This window comes from Diadema antillarum, unplaced genomic scaffold (assembly GCF_040938485.1).
Source record: "Diadema antillarum isolate AM-2024a unplaced genomic scaffold, OU_Dant_1.0 seq00001096_RagTag, whole genome shotgun sequence".
Lineage (NCBI taxonomy): Eukaryota > Metazoa > Echinodermata > Echinoidea > Diadematoida > Diadematidae > Diadema > Diadema antillarum.
The window spans coordinates 588265-612326 of NW_027271913.1; the positions used below are offsets into that span (position 1 = coordinate 588265).

The 24062-nt window shown below is 37.5% G+C and overlaps 1 protein-coding gene across 1 annotated transcript in view; it reads right to left on the bottom strand.

The window, feature by feature from the left end:
* Window positions 1-24062, bottom strand: part of LOC139743563 (voltage-dependent T-type calcium channel subunit alpha-1G-like) — a 256942-nt gene that overhangs the window by 53489 nt on the left and 179391 nt on the right. Inside the window, exons 13-22 of the mRNA XM_071654043.1 lie at window positions 21367-21508; window positions 20246-20421; window positions 19512-19708; window positions 18794-19019; window positions 5012-5103; window positions 3864-3987; window positions 3165-3418; window positions 2718-2844; window positions 2018-2146; window positions 542-631 (exon numbers count right to left, since the gene is read on the bottom strand). Of these exons, the coding sequence (XP_071510144.1) occupies window positions 542-631; window positions 2018-2146; window positions 2718-2844; window positions 3165-3418; window positions 3864-3987; window positions 5012-5103; window positions 18794-19019; window positions 19512-19708; window positions 20246-20421; window positions 21367-21508 (1557 nt within the window). The remainder of the gene's footprint in view (window positions 1-541; window positions 632-2017; window positions 2147-2717; window positions 2845-3164; window positions 3419-3863; window positions 3988-5011; window positions 5104-18793; window positions 19020-19511; window positions 19709-20245; window positions 20422-21366; window positions 21509-24062) is intronic.

Here is a 24062-nt window from a genome sequence, read left to right on the forward strand (position 1 = left end):
TTCCTAACACTTCAATCAATCCTGTCAGCACCACAGGCCATCTGTTAGTGACTAAAGCCTAAAGGTATTCTCAGGTGGTGGATCTGAGAGGGTATATATGTTTTATATATAAAAATGATCTTGATACTTGTATTAATAGTATTTGAAATTGGAATGCTTTAAGTTTTCTTAAACTCTCATCTGGGCGGACAACATGAATTTTCTTAGATATTTGATGAAATGATATTTTGGCACGTAATTATGACCATTCACATGGTGATAAAGATCTTAGGAATAAACTGATCACCTGTCAACAAATCACCCTCTCTTAATCTATCCTCACAATGAAAAAAAAAATACTCCATTCATCACTCACATTAGGGATATAGTTTAAAGATGGAAATAATAGGATGGTGATCTCAGCATAAATGTTTCTTGACAGCAAAGCAAATCCACTTGGATCTTAAGCCACATGGACGAGACTGTGCCTACAGTCTGTCAATCATAATTTGGAAGGAAGAGTGATGACCACACCCTTCTACCAATGACACCTGTCACTTACCTGGAGGTCAACACCCACTGCATCGATCCCATTATACATGATGTCGACCCAGCCATCTCTGGATGCTAGCACAAAGAGTGCTACCAGCGCCTGCATCGAGAGAGAGAGAGATCAGACCTAGTCAATCAGACAATAGGGACTTTTCGATTTCACGTCCCGGACGTGGCTGTCGACGTAATAATGTCATTTTCAGGAACTGCACATGCTGAAGATTCTCCAGCACGTCCAATGCCAGAATCGCGAACGCGGTTATTTCACGTCCCCTTAGATTCAGGATGTGAGTGATGTCATCGCTTGGCGCACAAATTGCCAGCCCATGGGAGGGGACAGGGCTATGACGTCATAGCAGTACATCGTAAAAGGCACACACTGAAAATCAAAATGGGTGACAACACCACGGACATAACGGGTGGACTGCAGCAATTTGTAACCAATCTTGTACGAGTAAGGCATTCACGTCCACACAATGAAAAGTCCCTAGTACTAGCTGAATCCCTCAGCATTTATCCATAGAAGATGTCATCAGCAACTTCACCGACAAGTCAAACCTACATAAGATGAAATGCATGCAAACATAACTGCTCGACACGCTGGTCACATTTTGTGTGCTTTCTCTGTATGTTGGTTTAAAAATGTGTATGTCAAAGGAGGATCCCCACAGATGGTACATGCATGATATTGTATGTCGTGAGCCAACATGTATGACGAATCACAGATGATATGTCAAAATCATCGAGTCCATCATGTACATTAACCCGTTGAGGACGGATTGATTTTGCTACAACACGCATTTCCCATAGACCCCTGCCCGAGTATACTCAGGACTCATCCTCAACAGGTTAAGTTCCTAAATACAATAACCTTCACGAATCTTGAATTCATGATAAGAGGTCAATATACAAACAGTATGCGTCCAACAGCCCCATCTCCTTTGGGCAATAGCTTTCTAGATCAAAGCTTGAATTTTGAGACCCAAAACTCGGCTCTCATACTGCATGTCTCCAGAGTAGTGGCAGACAAGTGGTGCTCGTGATGTATGTGTGCCCTAAACATATGTCTTGAACTCAAAAACAAGACATTACAAGTGCTAAGGTGGATCAAATACAGACAGCAACATTAGGGTTACAAAGTTAATAAAGACAGAATCCTTCCAACAGGCCATATTATATGACTGTCAATAGTCCCACACAAAGAGCTACAAAATGGTCCGTCAGTGGCTCACGAGGTGGGTACCACAAATGGACCATTTGTTGATACACTCACTGCTATCGATCATATCCTGATGGGTCACTTTGTACTGATAACATTAAGCTGATCAATGGTTACGCGAGCTTGGCATACCATGTGCTAATATTATGGGAATTACATGTACATATCTCGGATACAATGCCTTAAATCTCTAGAATTATCCTATGCAAGACAGAACAAACATATACATGGGTATGAGAATGAAGTTGTTTGTGTGGACCATCGTACCTGGGCCAAGTTATCAAAGTTGTACTGCTGGTTGATCCACAGATTCTCTGGGTCCGCCTCACACTGGGTCCTATTCCTGATGTGTCGCACGTTGGGCCCAGTGCAGTAGAAGAACTGGCCCTTAAAGAGCTGGATTCAGGGGCAAATTTAAAGGGAAAATCTGGGTTTACACATACATCTTACAAGACTTTGCAGCTACTGCTGTTCTTACTGTTGTCATCTGCACAGACAAATAACCGACCAAATAATAAAATTCTGGATCTAACCTAAGAAACATTTGACAATTTCAGAGCCTGAGAATGAAATTTGTGTTCTCATGACAGTCCACTACACATTTATTTTATCAACCTTTATTATCTGAATTATTGAACTAAAAAGAATTTATTCATTCTCATATCATCACCACACAGCTTGCCGCCAGGTGTTTTTGCACATACTTATGTTACAACTATCATTTCATATATTTTCTCTACATATGTCTGCTCACCAACCAATTACTGGTATAAGAGACTTTGCAATAGACCACAGTATGCTAACAAAAGTCCTTTCCCTCATAAATTTCTGCCGACAATTAATGCATTTACATTTTAAACTAAGTTCATGTAGAACAAAACTTTGCTACTCTGTACTGACAGCAAACAGACAAACAATGACATATTGTGGGAATCTGAGTGGTAGCCAGGACAACCGCATCACTGACCTGAATACCAAGGATGCCGAAGATGATGAAGAAGGTGCAGCATATGATGACGATGTTGCCGATGGGACGCAAGGATGAGAGGAGTGTCTGGACCACCAGTTTGAGCCCAGGGGCGCGGCTTATCACCCTGAAAGAAACAATGAGGTACAGTAAGTATAATAAAGACAGAACGATTTCTCATCCTGTTAGGCGTGCTGTGGGTCTTTAAGCACGGATGGCCGGAAATGGAAAGGTTTGAGATTCAGGGGCTTAACAAATCTAGTGCAAGACGCCTCTGGAAGAGATTTGTAATCATGTATGACATCATTATCAGTGTCTGATATGTATGGCTTTAATCCAAACTGCGGGAGACCCAGGTGCGTACGGACACTCTCTCTCCATATCCTCCCTCAAATCCCCCCTCTCCCCCCCCCCCCCCCCTGAAGCCATAACAGTTGCCATGGCTACCTGAGAGGGCGGAGTGTACGTAGCAGGCGGAAGACCCGTAGAATGGAGAAGATCTCGGGGCTGCTGGAGGAGACGGCGGTGATGAGGAGGTCGATCCAGGAGACGATCACCAGGCTGCCATCCATGATGTTCCAGCCGCTGTGAAGGTAGGCGTGGGTGCCAAAGCAGAACCCTTTTGCCAGCACTTTAATGGCCATCTCCACGGTGAAGATGCCCATGAAGATGTAGTTTGAGATGGTCAGAAACTTTCTCTCCTGCCGGAATCAAAGAGTGAGATGGTCATGGGATGAAGAGGAGGAAAAAAAACTCAATTTACCATTCCATCAAAATCTGACTAAAACTTTTAGACTTTGATTTGAACTTTGGAAAAATCACTCATCTTAAAGAGACATAACATTGACTGGATTAGTAAATTTGACTGTGATTTTATTTCCTTTTTTTGTGTGATTCAGGTGAAAATACATATTTCTTTTCATCATGTAAATTAGTGAACCTGTGCATACTTGTTGGAACTATCAACATTGTTTTAGTAATAATTGTACTGTTTGGCATCATTCTGCTTGTGCAGACCCAAGAAAGCACACCACTTGAATAGTATAGTCTTCTGGCTATCAGTTAATTGGTAGTATTGCTCTTAATGTCCTGATGTGAGTCTGTTCTACAGATTCCCATCTATTACGATTCAAAACCAGTCCTTACGATGCTGTCTGGCTGAATGCCTGGCCTCTCCATCGCCAGGGTGATACAGTTGAGGAAGATGATAAGGAGGATGGTGTAGTCAAACCACTTCTGTGCGATCAGGCGCTGCAGTCTCCGCCGGAACCTGGATCATCGGAGGGGAAGGTAGACAGTGATACTGGTATGAGAGCAAATATTTGGTTGTGCGATCACGCTCCCTCATTAGCTTAAAGGGATGGTATAGTATCGGTGGAGATGAGGATTGGGCTTTTAACTTTTTGCGACATATCAAGAAACCACTTGTGAAATAGTGCAGAAGCGCACCGTTCTAAGATGAATTCAAAGTTTATATGATGAAAATTGATTTTGGAATGGCTGAGACGTCCAAAAACAAAGTAACACAAAGTGATTGTGATAAAAGTTGGGTTGCTCTGTTTGGATATCTCAGCCATTTCAAAACCAATTTTCATAAAATAAATGTTGAATTCCTCTTGGAATTACATGCTCTTTCATATTCATAAGAGGCTTCTCATTATCTCACCCCAAAATGTCAGACACCTGAATATGGTCTCAACCAAAACTACATGGTCCCTTTAAATTCTATATCATAGTAGGTTTAGAATCTTTTTATGGTATCCAAAAGAACATGCCTCTAGCTCCATTGAGAAATTAGGGAAAACCCTCACAACATTTGTATTTCTCTGCCGCAAGATTTATCATTCAAGCAAGATACATTAAGACAAGGAGCATCATCAACATAATGTCTTGATGTGGTTTTTAAACTGAGAATAATATATAACAATCTGTGGTCAAAGAGCATCAATTTGGTACATCTCTTTTTACTTTCTCCCTTGGATGATTTTATCTCCAGGTTTAATTCAATTCAATTCAAATTCTATTTTCATTTTTTCAATAGAATATACAACATAATGATTGAAATTGGACATGCATATGAGAAATATACAAGAAGCAGATATAACGGTATGTTCATGTCAATGATCACGGATGCGCTCATTTCCCTAACTGATTTTTAAATGTGATGATATCTATCTGTCTGTTCAATGACAAGGCCAAGCTTATGCTATTGCATTCATTCCTCTCCGACGGTATCTCCACAAGCTCTTTATATAATTTTGTTATCCTATTGTTGGCATCTAGAGTAGCCTTACCGGTTGCTAGGCGACAGGAGGTAGATGGCGTACTCCCTTCTGGTCAGGAAGCATCCCTTAGGCTCCGGGCAGCACTTTAGGCAGTTACAGTCCTGGGGTGAACACAAGACATTCACACAGCATGCACAAATCAAGTCAAACTTCAAGATTCAAGTGTGTGTGTGGGTGTGTGTGTGTGTGTGTGTGTGTGCGTGTGTACATGTATTACTTTCAAATAACACATTTGGTACATCACACAGACTATCTAGCAAATTCTTTTTCTTTTATGATTTGTTCTCTTACATCATCAGTTATAATAAAGTTTAGAATATCACTGATAAACACTCATTGATATGTAGATAAAAACATGATAGCAGCATCACGTACGAATAGCCATGTATGATGGCTACTACTATCATTTTTTTTTCATACTCATTTATATCCTGGTAATTAGTTTGTACACCCATCAATCTCACTTGTTTGTTTCAAAAACTTTCTAAAATCAAAAGTACAAAAAACTATGGACAGAGTTGATGCAAAAGTAGAGCAAAATTAATTGGGCAAAGAGTGCTGAATAGAGCTGCATAGTCAGAAGAATCAGAATTGAAGTACATAGTTTGCCTTTATGTGTTACAACACATACACAAAGCTATATGGATTTTTAAATGAAAAGATCAACAAACTATCACTGAGATGAACATATAAAAACAGGTGAATAGTGTGGTTTTCAAAGGAGTCATTGTGGTAGGATAGATAAACATAATATATTTCCACACCATTACAGATTTACGAGAGTTGAAGTGATGTATATGAAAAATTATTCAAAAAGTTTGCTACTTGTTTGCAAGAATGGTGCAGATTGAAAATAACACACAAGTACAATGACACCATATGCAGCTAGTTGTTTATAGCTTCATACATGACAGACAAATTCTGAGAATAAAATTGGGACCTTTTCATGTGTATTAACATCTGAAGATAATTTGGTATTCACAAATAACAGTAAGATGTTTTAGATATTTTTTTCCCCATTTTTTTTTTTCAATTGGCTAATGCACTGGAGTTCATGTCATGATAAAAGTATACAATATAAAGGCTCCAGTGCAATAGAAGTATCTAGAGTTGATTACACATCCAGAATTTTACTCTCTCTCCACTCTTAAAGTGATATAAACATATGATTACTGTGTTAAATGATATCGTAAGGGTGGTAAATATATAAGTGGTGAAGTTATAATCACTCGTGGACAGTAGTCTACCCAAGGACTATCCATGAAGTTAGCTTTTCATAGAGCAGTGAGTATGTGTATAAAGGCAGTCTGCTAGGATGAAGTGCAAATGTCAAGGATAATGACATTATAACAATCAGCACCAAAATATATCACAATTACTGAACAGCTACTCTAGCTGAGAGTAGTACATTCTGTGTGTTAAGGAACATAAAATGAAATAATGCCTCTGGTAGCCTCAAGGAAAGAGATATAATGAGGAAGAGAAACTTGACCAAAAACCTATGAATATTCATTACATGGTATTGCATCATGGGTAATCTACGCATATTCATTACATGGTATTGCATCATGGGTAATCTATTAACAAACATGATAAACTAACAACATGGCTGGGCATGGAAATGAATTCATTTGTAGGTTTTTCACATTAATGGAAGTGCACAGTCTTTATAACAAAATACACTTTTTACAGGTAGTCTCTGTGTGTGTGCAATATCCAATATATTCCTTTTCTTTGATCATGTGCCATCAAAATGAAACTTGTTGGTCGGTAATTCTTGGAAATGGAGAATCAAACATAATGGCCCGAATTCACAAAGGTGGTACAATTGAAACCATGGTTTAAACCATGGACAATTTGTATGGAGCGCCAAGTGTCACATGGCCTTTTTCGTTACGAAATCCGTCATTTCGTCGACAAAATGATCATTTCGTTAACGAAATAGGCCATGCGACACTTGGCGCTCCATACAAATTGTCCATGGTTTAAACCATGGTTTCAATTGCACCACCTTCGTGAATTTGTGCCTATAAGTTGCAAAAATTATATAATTATGAAAATATAATTACATCTATACTGGCATACATTGTGCTGATCCTCAAAGCAACAACCAATGATATAGATACAATTTCTGCGCATACATTCCATCAGAATTGGAGCAGGATGATATAGTTGAGGTTTTCTTTGCCAAGCATTTCTTCAAATATCCATTTGCCCCTCAAAATATTGTGTACAAGAAGGAATAATCATTCATACATATTACATGTATATTCTAATTTGTCTACATGTCCTGCTTTATTTGTACATCCAGTTGTCTAAATTATATCCATATCACAGAACTCCAAACTGGAAAAACTGACAAAACTCTAAAAATTTATGTACAGTTTGAACACATTTTCTTCATCTGGAGCTGTTTTCAATTTCTCATACTTTTCAGAGACTTTGGGGATCAAAGAATTTTGTGGAAAGTGAAGAACCCACATTGGAACTTTTAGGGACTTTTATGAAAAGGTCTCTGTTTTTGAAAGTAAAATATATGGAATAATGTCATTTGAATTCAAGTATGCTCATTTAAAAAAAAGCAATTTCACGCAATGGCATACAACTGACCAAGGATATTCTAAGATACTTCCGAAACCTCACATAGAATCAAAAGAATTTGCAGAACACACTATCAGAGAATCTAGGAGTCAATCATACATTGAATGAGCAAATCTGAATGCATGTGCAGCGCTACGTATATAGTTCGCTAAAAGTATGTTCCGTAAGAATAATTCTAAAGATGATGCAGAAGGATGCCTGATAAATTGCATAGATGGAAGAAAAATGTGGTTGTGCTAATATCCCATCAGCTACATCTAGTGAAGAAAGTGTTAGGTTAAGAGAGAAACAACACAAATTGGCAAAGTTAGTCATTGATGACAACCTACAGAATGCATGGAAAATGAATAACTGCACAGATATAAACAATTACAAATACAGCAATAGCACTGACACATATGATAATGGCCAACAATACATTGAGAATGAATGTATATTGCCATACATTTTGATACAAACAGACACACAAATAAATAATCTGATGTACATAACAAAAGGAGAATACACAGACTCTCCTACACATGAGATATAATGGTCAGATAACATTGCAGAATGTAACACAGGTGTATTGTGTAAATAGGGCTTCACAAATGACCATGAACTTGTGTAAAAGCTGTGTCCACTTTCCAATCTCCCTGGTCTGTTAACTGCGACAATGATAAACATGTATGTATGCAGAACTGGGATGGAATGCTGCACATCGAAATGAGAGGATAAAGACAGAGAGTCTACGATGTTAACCCTGGAAGGAAAATACTGTTTGATTAGAAGACGAACAGATACAAAGACAAACATATGCGTGGCTAATACATAGATGTGTATGTACAGCATATACCAAGCATACAATCCATGGCAGCTAGGGAACTGCGAAATAACAATGCAACAGTCATGCAGGTTACAGGGCCAATGGTTGCAAGAATTCCAAGTATGCGATATGAAATGGATGCCAAGAATATTAACTATATGCAGGCCAGGCACTTGTCTGGCTGAATGGATATAGATATATATTTATATATATGCTGACACACAAAGAACTCACCCACAGTATGGTTGCCAATTTGAGGAGTAAGGCAGATGATGATCAGTTCGAGGAAGAGGGGAGGGGATGGGAACAGGGCGTTTGGACCAAAACACATTTTTTTTTTCCAAATTCATGCCAAACAGATGACAGGTTGAGGGAGGGGAAGTACACACAGAAAAATGTAGAAAACAACAGGATATTCTCATTAGAAAATTCAGTTCAGTCACGGGTTGAAAGACAATTTTCTTTTTAAAAGAAGTATCTAATACACATTACCTTACACTTTTTTTTACCAGTAAAATGATAATTACAATAGCAGATAATTGAGCACAAGGGGACATATCACTATGTGTGTTATGTACTGTTAAAGTTTTGTTCATTACCATCATTGCATTTCTTGTCATTGTACTTATTAGCCTCACGGAAGAAGTTAAAATCTTTCATCCAAATCATTACGTCAATTCATATGTCGTACCGTGTGCGGAGTGGAAAGATAAGATCAACTTTCAGCTGATAAAAGTTAGCTTAGTTAAAGCAGATGCTAGACCACAGCACATAGAATACATATATACGTGCACAGCTATCACGTCTGTTCTCCATTCAGACACTGTGCTGATTTTATATCCCTTTAGACGTCCTACCGTTTCTCCCCCTCTGTGTATTAAGTTGTAGCTGCATTTCGCACATAAGGATTTTTGTTTGAATTTCTTTGAATTTGTGATAAGTTAAACTGGCATATCAACATGGGGATATAGCTGACAAGCTCAGTACAGCTTTTAGTTATTCCATATATTTTGTATCTATTCAAACACACTGTCCCTAACCTGCTAGGATAAATGCAACATTGGTGTTTTAATGCATATGTGATTCTCTACTCTAGAACAATATTTTTGGAGCTAAACATGCATTTTTTTCTGACAGATGGGACAATTCTCCTAAAAGGTTCTGCGAAGGAATCAGGGTCATGTGGTGGTTGCTAAGAGAGCCAGCACGGAGAGAATGGTCATTTACCCGGCAACAGCAGCACACTGGACTGGCACCATCTATATCACCATCACCATCATCATAAAACACTTCGTCATCATGCTTTGCTTCACTCGCGTACGTAGCACTCCTGCGTGTGCATTGTCCTTCACTGCCTGGATCACTCTATTGGAAGGGGAGGGGGGAAAAAACAAGTTATGAAGCGAAGCAAGCTGATGTGGGTTTTTTTTTTAAAATCAAACACAAACTTTGATGGGTAGAACAGGTGACAGAAGAAAAAAGGATTTCACAAACACGGACATGGAGAAATTAGTATGGTGTTCGAAAGAAACATTTCGGCAAAGAGTCACTGACACTCTTTCATGCAGACTCTAATCGTTGTTTCTGTGTTAAAAGCATGAGGAAATATCTTTCTTCTATCTGTGTTGAGCTAATTACTCTTGTAATGATACACCATAACACACATACACACGCAACTAATCTTATGCTGATTACATTTTTTTTTAGTTTTACTATAGTGTCTATAGTTTCATGATATCTAAAATTTGACCGTACAGAATAGTTAAAGACTTTTTAAGTTTGAAATGAAAGGATACACTACAGAGAAATTTCATCATAAAAAATCTAACAGCCATCAATGCTGTTTAAAGAATGAGACAAATAAAAACCTACATGTCATACATTACATGTACATGGGACATGCACAAGAGAGAAATATTGTGATATGGGGAACCTGTTTGGAAAGAAATCATTATCATAATAGATTCATGGTGCACAGTCAAACGCCACTGAGTAATGTTATGAGTGCATGCAATGCAAATCCTGGGATACTTTCTTCCAGAAGCACTCTGAACTATGCGTCTCGCAAAGCCCATGCAATCTTTGACATTTAAGAAAGGGGGGGGGGGAACCTTCTACAGACTTCTCGGTGTTTCCATAGCGACAGAAACCATGACTCTGTGCATGGAGGCATTGTAAATTACAACATGGCATTTATGCACGAATTGTTGTTTCTCAATGCCATGACAAGGGTAGACACGAATTCAGCCGTCTCGCATGATTTGGCCATAGATACAGTTTATCTGTCTGGCAAACAATGCCTGCATGTGGGTAGAACAGGTTAAAGAGCCCCACTTTGTTTTATCAATTCAGGAAATGCCAGAGAAAATTTGCTTTTGTCTTGGACAGCTTGTGACAGAATGAACACATTTTCAGAATGCAAACTCTTACTCTGGGTAAGATCATCCCTCTAAAACCAACCTCATTCTTCATGGAAAAAAGAAAAAAAAAACCTCCACTGTATGCACAGAATCATATTAATCATATTGATTATATTGAGCTCATGAGCATGCAACGAAAATTGTATTATTATCACGCAACAAAGCAAACTATAGAATAAATCAATAAACACAATTGCAAATTCTACTTATGGCACACAGTAAATTTAGTGTATATCACTCAATTATCTATGTGTTTTACATATTTTAGCCAAAAAAAATTTATAATGAAAAGGGTTTTCTGAGATATTTCAGAGGTTATCGGACAAAAAGAGAGAGAAAAAAAGACAAATAATATATCACATGCACTTACAAAGCACGGAATTCTATATTTCTGGCTGTGATTACCAAATTATGTAGGTGTACGAATGTTCACTATGTACTGAATTGATTTTCCTTTTTTTTTTGTACAAAGCTGTCATATGATGTCTTCTTTTTTTCCAAACGACTTCAATATAACTTTGATATTTTGATATCAATATGTTTCATTTTTTTATGCTCACAAACACATAGAAAAGTTAAATTCAGGGCATGATGTTAAGAACACACATTGATTAGCTTGATACAAACAACATATTGAAATATAGCAACAGAAGTGTATTGCAAAGTGAGCATCGGGCAAGAGGAGCCTTGAAAATTAATTTGGTGTCATTCATTGCTCATATGCCCAGGGCTATACTAGACTTAAAGACAGACTCATGTTGTCCGGAAAAATGTCTTCCAAAATCTATGGACACATGGAAACATTCTTTTTTGTGATAAGGAAATTAACTTCAAGGTGACTGACATATATAAAGCTAATGTAAATATCTGGTGAAATCTGTGTTGTGAATATTTCAGAACAAAATGAAATCTACACTACAGCATTCTGCCTTGAAATCTTTGTTTCACAACATAATACTGACAGAGAAGGTTTTCAAATGTTTCCACATCAGCAGTGGATGGATTATCTTTTGTGGTAATTGATACGAAAGGGTGAAAAAACATTTTGCAAAGGATAAAAAAATGATGAAATTCTCAGTTTTTTTTAAACACTTGATTTCAGTGTCCAGTTAAAACTAGAAAATGCAAGTAGCTAAATAAAGAAATGTGACCCTCTGAATAAATTATAAAAACCATTATAATTGCCAAAAACCACTCCTTCATTTTGGCATGAACACATTATTGTATTATTGTATTGGGAAAGCCTCGGAGTACAGGAAATGCGATGCATTTGCTGGCAGGAAGCAAAGAAGTCTACAGTGGCGACATATAACCCTGAAGGCGAGATCAAATTTCTGTCACTTGATCATAACTTATGAATGAAATATTTCCCTTTAATCATTAACATAGCTAGAGGTTTTTGAGCAATCTATTCATCACTTCAAGCTTTGACATGCTAAATTCATTAAAGCCCTCACAAAAAGTGTTCAGATTCTAATTTGGCAGCATTTCAAAACAGATATATTTCCCTATTTTGTCCTGTTAGAACTGTATAAAAAAAAATACAGCATGCACCGAGTCTCCTCTTTCATTACATATTATGATTTTTTTTTTGGTACAATCAGGTTTGCTTCTTTTTTTTTTTTCCATTTTACATTCTTTGTTTAGGCTTTCTTGGTTGTTTCTTTGAATTACTTCACTGGTATGATTCTGGATACTACATACATGCCTCATAAGTGATCTGAAGGGGAGAAGTGTTTCCATCCAAGTCATTTTGTCATGTGTACAAAAGAGGCATGTTCAACCACTGCTGCACCATTGTAAGGACAAGACACTTAGTCATGATCCTTTGTCTGTTCGAAATCTCCTTATCAGAATGCAAATGATTTATTCATGTTCTGTGTCACGTCGTCGAGGCTGGATGCTTTTCTGCCTTCAAGGTCATACACACGGCATTAGAATTTGATATGCACAGCAAGCTACAAGCAGCCACACACATATAGACACACACACACACACACACACACACACACACACATACAGACAGGGACAAGGTTAAAACTTCAAGCCAGACGAAACATGTGAATTACCCTTGAACATCCAGTAAACGAGGCCTGTAACCATCGGAGGCATGAACACTTCTGTCATGGGTGGGATAGAAGCGGGGCATGACAAGAGTGACAACCATGTGATAAATAAATATGGCAAATAATACTTAAATTAAAAAAAAAATATGATGATGAAGTCAAAATGGGCAATGATGATGAAAATGATGACAATGATAATGATGGTGATGATGATGATGGTGATAATGATGGTGGTGATGATGATGGTGGTGATGATGATGATGATGAAGACTACACTGTATGATGATGATTATACACATTTCTAAGGTGATGAAATGTGTTTTGACTTCCAATAAAGAAATGTCACGGAAATGAAGATGGCTATAACAGTGACACCAGAACCAAAAATACTGGTGGTAATTCAAAAAATTGCAAAATTGGTGAAATAAATTGTTATCTTATCTCAAAATATGTCATATATTTTGTTAATGATGCTGTTCAAGATGTCATTGCTATGCAACATCACAGTGCTTACTTAATATCCCTAATCAATCATGTATCACTGTATCTTAAGAAAGAATGAAACAAAAGGAAACTATACAGGACCCAGTTGTCAAACTTGCAGTGTGATGGAGAATGTAGTAGAAGAAGCCAGCATTATTCTTAACTTAATATGAAATATGAATGAGTAATGAAAATAATATCTACAATAATAATTGTCTCAGTAGTGATAATGCAAATGAGGATGATAATGATGTGGATCATACTTATAATGAAAAGGATGGCCATGGAAGAAATGGTACTGAAAGGGGACACAGTGATGATAAATGATGATGATGATGATGATGACGATAAATGATGATGATGACAATAAATGATGATGATGATGATAAATGATGATGATGACAATAAATGATGATGATGATGATAAATGATGATGATGACGATAAATCATGATGATGACAATAAATGATGATGATGACGACGATAAATGATGATGATGACGACGATAAATGATGATGACGATAAATGATGATGATGACAATAAATGATGATGATGATGACGATAAATGATGATGACGATAAATGATGATGACGATAAATGATGATGACGATAAATAATGATGATGACGATAAATGATGATGATGACGATAAATGATGATGACGATAAATGATGATGATGACTATAAATGATGATGACGATAAATGATGACGACGATAAATGATGATGATGACGATAAATGATGATGACGATAAATGATGATGATGACGATGAATGATGATGATGACGATAAATGATGATGACGATAAATGATGATGATGACTATAAATGATGATGATGACGATAAATAATGATGACGATAAATGATGATGATGATGATAATGATAAAGAAGCAGATGATGATGTTGAAGAAGAAACTGGCAAGAGTGGTGAAGTACATAAAGATGAGGATGATGACAAAAACTATGACAGCTAGAGATTGAAACATTGACAGAAGTGTACTGAAAAAACAAATAATGATAACAATTGTAATGATGATGTCATGAATATGCATTTCTGCAAAGTGGGTGTGGCCTGTTTGGCCCGCGTTGGAGAAAAAGATGGATCAAGGCTATGGGCGATGGCACTTGAGGTGAGGGCAGGATTAAAGTTTTGTTGTTATTTGAGTCTTATATCATTGGTGGGGGTGATTTGTTTGTTGTCAGAATGTGTGACCTGTTGTAGTGCCACCAGTATTTCCCTCCCTTCCGTAATTATAATGATAATGAAGATGATGAGGATGATAAAGATGATGATGGTCCAGTGGAGATGAAAGTGATGATGAAGATATTCATGGCTTAAAATACAACTGGGAAGTTGACAATGATGATGAAGATGATGGCACTGATTCAAACCTTGGTGGTAATGATAATGATGCCAAAAATGGCAGTGAAACTAATGGAAATAGTGGTGATGATAATTAAGACAATGACAGTGATAATAACAAGGACATTGGGATTACCAAGTATAGGCAATAAGATGATGATCATGATAAAATTAATGGCAATAATCTATAAAAGCATAGCCGGAATGATAATAAATGTGGTAAAAAATGGTAATGGTAACGATGATGATGATGGCGAAGATAATGTTGATGTTTTAAGAAATAAAGATAATGTTTTGAGTAGGATGGAGAGTGTTTCAGGTAAAACTTAAAAGAAAATGCTGCAGCGATCAGGGCATCACCTGACAAAGATGATGAAAGACACAACAAATGAAGCCAAAAGGAAAAGGAAAAGCTTTTTTTTTTTGACAGACACAGGCATTGCAAAATGCAAGGGAAATGCATCATTTATAGTGGAACAGACAGCCAAAAAAATATAAACAGTAGCCAAAGAACAGACTGATTTCAAAAGGAAAAGCATAAAACAAGTTCTAACTCAGACATCCATTTAGTAACAAAGCTGTCTCGTTTGTTTCATTAAAAAAAAAGTAAACATCTTAAAAGTGACAAATTCTCTAGGTCTATCAATTTTTCTATGTGAAGTCAAAATTTCATGTATACATACATGTATATTATGTAAGCATACACAGACATACCCCTATAATTTTCTATTACCAGATTTCACCGATTCTTATTCTCAATATTTTAACAATGTCATAACAGGTGACTATGGGCGCAACTATACAAGAGCAAGACAGAGAAATAAAAAGAGAGAAAGAGAGAGACAGACATAAAGATTGACAAAAAGGGAGGGAGACAGAAGATAGAAGAAAGAAGGGCAAATTGACAAATTTGGGAATGACAGATTGACATGTATACAAAGTATTGACAATTCTTAGTTTAAGAATTGACACAAGAGAATAGCAGAGAGTAAAGATAGGCTGTGTGAATATACAATGAGAATATAGTCATTGTGATGTTGTAGTTGCATACAGGTGATGTAAAGCTGAAAATTGTTTGACGGTATTTAATGCAATGTGCCAAATTTTCGTCTGAGAATGACAAAAAAGTAGGTTACACAAACAGCTAGCACAGAGAGGGAAGAAATACTGTCTATTTCTCTATAAATCAGTGTATCTTGTCATCTCAGTGATGTGTACAATGTGCATGTGGTATGTCTTGAATGTACACACAGGTGCAGCTGTACATGCAGTCTGTAAAATGAGCATGTAAGCCATATTTTCAAGACAGATAATCAATACGTTCCATTCAGAGCACTACAGTTTATATTTAGTTCTATATTTATTCTCAGGTCAGGGTGGATGCACTGTCTAGCTATACTATGGAGTGATTGAGTTCTTTTTTCTAGGCTGAATAAAAAAAAAAACTAGCAGGTTACAACAGTGTTTTATCCATATATGGAATTGCGGACACTGAAAGAGTCATAACACAAGTCATCAAAAGCATTACAAGAAGTTAGTGCCATTGATCACTGTTTAATTCTTGTAATTCTGAATAAAAACAAACCAGGGAAAAGAAAAAGTGTGATTTGTTTAAACTGTGATGCAATGGAGGTACAAGTTAGGTTAACTATGAGAGATGTAACAGCAATACATGACATAAAAACCATTATTCTGGAATGACAAGACAGAATTGCTTTACAATACTTATAATTGGATTAAATCATTTCATTTTCTTTTCCAAGTGTTCAAAACTTGATCATATACAGCATAGAGTGTATGCATGGTAACAATTTCTGTTTAAAAAAATTATGAGACCAAAAGAATGCTTCATGACACAGTAAAGTGATACAAGAATTTTTTTTTCCTCCATTGCACCAATGTTGAATGGAAGCTGCTTGTCATATTGCCAGGAAAGACAACAACTGAAATCTTTTCAAACTTTTCTTTCCAACAAGAAACAAATGAAAAAAAAAAAACAAATAAACTTATGCAGGCATATCCAGACATCCATCCATACATGCCAATTTCGAAAAAAACAACAACAAAGTGGGAACACTGTTCATCTGTGATAAAATCTGAATGGGTGATATAATTTTGGAATGCATTCCGACATGATTTGGACCAGGAACACATTCTGGGCATTCACAAATGGTGTCTGTTGGTACATCCCACAACGCTCCAAGAAAATCTAATTCTCGGAGTCAATACTGCAAATGAAATGTCAATAGTGCCCAGGGCTCATTTGAAGTTACGGATCCCCACTAACGCCAAGGCCTACAAGCTATCCTAGAATGTTTAAATAGTGTGATGGACATAACAGTACCAGTATGAGGCAATTTTTTTTTTCTCTCTTAAACTTCAAAGCTTTTGTTAAGAGCAGGGAAGTTACTACTGGCTGCATAGCAAGATAATCTTGATTTTAAATCTTAACTCTCATGCAGAAGCTTGGTTTTTTTTTTTATTTCATGCACTGCCCAGAAAGAAATCAAAGCCAGGCATCAGCTTATTGCACAATGGCAGCCAACATCCAGCTTCAGGGCGAAGAAATCATGCAGACATGGCAAACATGAGAAATGTGATGGACATGTGACCACAGCAAAATGGAAACATTCATTCAACCAAGGAGGACTCGTGATGTGATGCATAATTCTTCAAACAACTGATATCAGACACTTATTCTTTATTTTCTCTTTTTTTTGGGGGGGGGGAGGGGGGAATGGATTATATAAAAAGGTCTGTAGCATAGCATGCATTGAAAGACATGTTCATCAGATGTAAGTTTATGCTCCCGACATAAGCTGGTATCAGGCTAACAGACAAGATCAAGTAGATTAATAGAGGGCTGTATCACTGATACAGGCATACAGAGAACTAACATTCAGTTATTATCATGCTGAAGAGAAAGATAGGAGGAAGAAAACAACAACAACATACAAGATTACATCGGAAACAGATTTGATATAATCTCATGTAATTTCATCAGAGACTTCTACAGTCATTGCAAGCTTTGGCTGTAGCCTACACACACTGTGGTCCATGCACCGGTGTAGCTGTTAGAAGTAAACATAACAAAAATCATGCAAAAGTGCAAGTGGCAAGTTAATTTATACATAGGAGCTTTTTTTTTTTTCTTTTTCTCTTTTTCTTCCAGAAGCTGCAGAAAATGGAAGAAAAATATCCGCTAGAGATGGAAGTGTCACGTGCAAGAGACGAAGGTAGTCGTTGCTGCGAAAATATAAACACAGATGTCGACAGAGCAGCGATGCTATAGAACAACAGTCATGCTGCGTTACAGCATGTAGCTGCCGAGAGCTACAGTGGGGCTAGGGAGGGGGTTGAGACTTGTCCTTCTTTTATGCCGCAGGGCTGGAGCTGCATTGGAGTGGGTGCTTTTTGTGTACACTGAAGATATGTTGAGATTCATGAAAATTGTCAGCGCTCACTCATAATTCCAAAATGATGGCAACGAGAAAATGTCTTGGGAATCGCTTCAACACGAAAACAATAGGCTAGCAAAATCATCATTAGTCTGATAGGACTAGGGGGGGAAAGAAGTGATAGAGAACCAACAATACTTTGACATTTGTCATTTCATGACAAGCATTGATCCCAAGATTGACTGCCAAGTAAAAAAAAAACACACACAACAACAACCAGCATACACCCTTTGAAAATACCAAAAGAAAACTTCACAAATTTGTTGATATCGTTTTTCCATTATTTTTCTTTCTTTAAATACGATAGATATAAGCAGGGGTGGATCTAGGAATTCCGTAAAGGAGAGGCGCCTTTGCAAAATTAAAGGGGGCGCACACGCTCCCTCCCCCACCATTTTTTTCTTTTCATTTCTTTTGTTTTAACCAAAAATAAAGAGGGTGCGCCCCCCTCTGGATCCATCACTGATATTTCTTTGGTCTGTCAGACAGGGTATCATGTACAGTAATGATGTAGAGAAAAGATTGCTGCTATTAGCTTCTGTGGTCAATGTAAAAGTGTCAACAGGGATGGTCCCACTGTGGGATCCAACTTACCGCTTCATCCATGGCATCAGGGTCGTCGATGTGGCTGAAGCTCTCCGGCACCGTTCCCTCTGTCTGCCCGTCCTTCTCCTCCGTACCCGCCTCGGGTACCTGGGTGTCGGCCTGTGGGATCGCCGTCACCGAGCCCCCGTTACAGGAGATGTAGGAGGTGCGCCGGCTGTCGTTGTTGTCGCTGTCCGGGAGATAGCCGTTGTGCGAGCCGTCGTGCAGCGAACTTCTGTTTGGTGAGTCCATTTTAAATGATTGTGTAGAGTTCATATATAAACAAAGGCAACATGAAGAACCCCTTTATTGTAACATTTCTTATTCAGTCCTATATATCAAAAAGAATGCTTGTTTGATGTGATGAGAACAAACAATGTGAAAAGAGAAGAAGACAAGAAAATAGGGTACTAGCCAAGAATTTAAAGCAATCAAACTTGCACATATGTCATCTATAATAACATTCGAAATAACAGTGGCATTGGAATGTCATACACAGTGTATTATCACAGTTTAGCTGTAGCAATGGGACACATAGACCTAGATGTTCATTGAATCTGCCTTTCATCCATACACAAAAAGGTGCTTATTCAATACTTGGCTGCCAATTCAATACTTGGCTGCCAATGTGATTCTGTATATTCCTCTGACTGACACACCCAGGTCATGGCACAATAGCATCTCTACGAATCCGACAAATCAGACTAGAGGGCGCTATCACACTCACCTGCTGATGCTGACGGAAGAATGACTGTCGGAGTCCTGCCCCAGCTCGTCCCCGGGCTGGTAAGGGGTGAGGTAGTTGCCCCCTGGCTTGTTATCCTTGGGCGAGTGGCTCCTGAGACTGCCCCCACGGCGGCTGCCCATACTGTTGGCACTAGGGCTACGTGAGAGGCGTGGTGACCCCCGGATGTTGAGGGATGACTGGATGTGGGCACAGAACAGAGAGATAGAATTGTGGGGATGAAAATGTTAAAATGTATGCGGGGGGGGGGGGGGGGTGGGAACAAGAGAAATGGTGAGAGAGACAGAAAAAAGAAAAAGAAGAGGAAGAAAAAATATTCTTTATGAGTGAAACACTGAATTTGAAATAAAAAAAAAAAACATTAACATCTAGACAAAATCAGAGGTATGTCAGGTAGACATAATTTTTTACGTTATTAGAAAGTTTTTTTTTTCTATTCATCTGGTGATAAGAGATCTCTCTGAGCAGAGTTGTCTGATCACTGTGTTTAGCAACACAAAATAAATTCATTTTTTACTTTCTTGCTTTAATAAAGCAATAACATATCTTCTGCAAGTTGCAGTCACTATACTATAGCTACCACAGCAATGCACAGGCAACAACAATTACTGCTCAACTGCAAGTATTTTGATAATTCCTATGGCAGCAGAAATCACCGCCACAGACAATCATTTGACATCTTCTTTTATATGAAACATGGGAACCTTGGACCCTACCAGGGACTGAGAGTCAGAATCCCAAGACCTGGTGTCGTCCACAAAGGTGCTGCGGAAGGCTCGCTGCATGTCCACGTTGGGGGAGCCCTGGGGTGTGGCCGCTGTGTGGGTGATGATTGGGGGACTAAGGGGCTTACTGCCTCCCTCGCTGGGGGATGTTATTGCTAGTTTACTCGCTGCAAAAGACAAAACAAAATTCAAAACTCCCAATTAAACAAAATCATTATGTACATACATATATACATTGATCATATAAATTGGAGTGTCCTTTATAGGAAATTGGAAAACATGTAAACATATAAACATAATATTTATAATATTGCAATACATAAAATTGTAAAGTTAACACCTGCATTGTGATTACCTCTGTCTGTCTTCTTTGGGTTGGATTCAAACAACCTTCAAACTGCATGTTAACTCAAATTAATGAAATTCTTGCATCAAGTTATTCTTAAAGCTACTGATTGACAAATCGCCCTACATCCACGTAAATAGCACCAAATTCATCAGTGTTTTTGAGTCATCAATTTGAATAAATATGCAGTACCGGCTGCATGCTATAAGGATTAGAACCAGCATTGGCTGTCGGGTGCAAGCTTGGTGGTCCACTGGAAAAGACGCCTGTCCGGATCCAGTCCGAGTATGTATGCCCATGATTGTTAAAGATTTGGAAGGGAGGCAGATGAGGCGTTTTGCGCCAAGGTGAAGCTAGGATGATTCAAATCTAACTGCAGTTTAAAAGGACTGTACAAGATATTCACTTGTGCAGAGTTCTTTCAAACAACTATATGTCCATATTTGGAACTCTTCTTTCTTTTTCTGAAAGTAATTTTCTTATCTAACGAAAGTCTAGGAAGTACTGAATGAAATCTCTTTCATCTGCCCTTAAAAAAATCAAGGTACTTTAAGTTAAAATCATTTCAACACAATACAATTGAGGCATCAAGCTCCCATGAATATGGACACCCGCACTTCATGACAGTTATTATTGTGCCACATTTGAGCAAAGAGACCATGTCTAGAAGAGGAAACTTGAGTTTTTGATCAAATGTCATGAACCATTCATAGAGAAAGAGTCTAGTGTGGTGAAAAGGTTTCTCAGCTACTTGAAGTCTTCTTACAGATCTCTTTGTCGGAGGTGACAGAGACAATGTCATCCTTCATCTCATCTTGATTCTTCTCCTCCTTCTCATTTTCCTCGTTCTCGTCTTCGTCGTCCTCACTATCCCTCTTGGTGTTCAGGTTGGCCTCTTTCTGCGGTGGCTGTATATTTGGGGAAAAGAGCAAACATGTTTGATATTAGTTTTTTTTTTTTCAATTTTCCACACTTTTAGTCAGCTGTGCAAGCCTGAGAATGAGTCTTGGTTTGATTCTAGTCTGTGAATGATGATAAAACTGTTTACATTTTCAACTTGTTACAATACACTGCATGATTTCACTTGCATGATTTTCAGTAGTATGAAGCAGGTATATGTGGATGGTAGATAAAACAAGCTCTGTATTTAAAAAGTTCAGCAAAGAAAAAAAACAAAAAACAAAAAAGCATTTTTCAGAGTAACTCAGAAAATGAAAATGAAATTGTCGCAATTTGCCTCTAACATTCAATGCATGTAGCGTAGACAAGAACTTTCATGTGCATTTTAATTTTGCGAATCTTGGGTCTTGCGAAATTCGTGGAATTAAAATGCACGAGAACATTCCTCGTTTTACAGTAACAGTGGTGATTAGGCATTCACCAGTCTTTGACTTCATTACCTTGTTGCTGATGATCCACGGAATGGTTATTCACATGGATCACCATATATATGTGGTTCTCAGAAACAAAGTATGAAAATTTTTTTTTTTTTCAAAGCAAGGCAACTTAACAGAAACAGAAACAAAACAAAAACAAAATCTTGGCAATAGATCTCTGACTTAACAGGTGCACTACAAATTAATTATTGTAAATGCTTCCTAATGTCTAATCTTTACTATGTTGGTGTAGTGGGTTTGCTGGTAATTAATGCAGAATGGTATGCTTAAGTGTGGTGAATGCATCATCAACTTCTACAGTGATTTGATTCTGACAGCGCCTTGAAGGCATCTTTGGAGAAGTAACAGATGCATGGTTATTTTTGATCCATGCGATTAACCTTTTCAATTGAGTACTCCCCCCCCCCCCCCCCCCCCCCCCATACCCTGGATGACTGAACACTAGTCTAAACCAAGACTTCTTGTAATTAATGACAGCATCCCTATAAAGCTGTGCCATTTCATTGCTAATATGATTCCTCAAGTATTGATCTACACCACCAACAGCACATGTACACTGTATGCATCACATCTTTTGTAATCATTTTTTTTCAATGCTACAATGTACATACTGTCCACGCAACTATGCAGTCTATGATTCATCCTTCGATACGTGATACACATCCTACACACCCAAAATTAATTATTGACATTGATTTTGTTTGTGTCAATGTCTCCCACAATCAATAAACACACACACACACACACACTGCAGTGACAGAAATCAATAGCTTTTAACGCTTAGCAATGACTGCACCAGCCTATGTTGTGTGGTAGGGAAGTGTTCTGAATTATCGCTGATTAATTTGTAAAATTACACACCTGCCTACCAGACAGCTGATGAATTAAGTATGTGACTTGTGCACAGTGAAATCTCTTTCAATGATATTGTATATATGGACTTGCAAATTGATTATTCCAAAACAAAACCAAAAATTCTTTACTATTCAGACCAATTTTCAAACAGAAAATACTAGCTTTGAAACAGAATTGGTATTTTCAACACCAGGTTATAGGTATCACTGATTTCAACTGGGTGTTTTGCTCCTTCAAACTTTGTCTGTTTTATATACCTATGAAAATGTGATTTTATGTTCTAAACTTGGATTGTGCAGGACCTTGATGTAAGACAGCAGTCACTTGCTGATCTTAGCTCCAGTCAAAATATGTTGAAATGAAATGAAATTAAATAAAATAGCACGTGGCCATAGGATTAGAAAAGTTGATCTGATCAAAACTAATGTGTGAGAATCTGAGCTCTGTTCTGTGACTACGAGCACATTATGCCAGTCACATCTTGCAGTCTTTACAATGCTATAGCATGCTCCTGGTTATCTTCCAAAAGGCAAAATGGATGAAATCCCCAGCTCATAAGAGACACAAACTCTCATAAGCTTGAGGAAACTCAAGCTCTAATCACCTCATTACGGCATGCTAATGTCTCTGTACCTTACACAAAAAGGCAATTTCAGGCAAATTTTATCTGCAGTAAAACGTGAGAACAAATAAAACAAATGTTCTCTGACAGGCAATACAAAATGATGTTCACTGTGAAGAAAATCTCATTAAGGACATAAATATCTTTTTGTCACATCCCCCATGTTCTTTACATTAATCTGTCAACTTTATTATGATGATTACCATTATCAGTATCATTACTGATCAATATTTTGTATGTATTATAGCACTTACAAAATACATACAACCACATTACAAGACTGCAAAATATGTTAGCACAGCAAAAAGTTAAAGGATAACTTATAGATATATAAAGTAATTTTCATGGCATGTGTAATGGTTAGTTTTCAGCAGACATACACTCGTCACAGGTCACTAAAGACACTTTTCTAGTTTTTTATACAGACAATATCATTTTATTCTTTGATTTAGATACCAAATAATATCAGAGGATATTAGTACTTTTGCATTATGGTGAGTAAAACATAGATAAACAAAAAAGTGCACTCATTTGATACACACATCTTTTTCTTTTCATTGCCAATCCTTGATAAAAAACTACAATGTT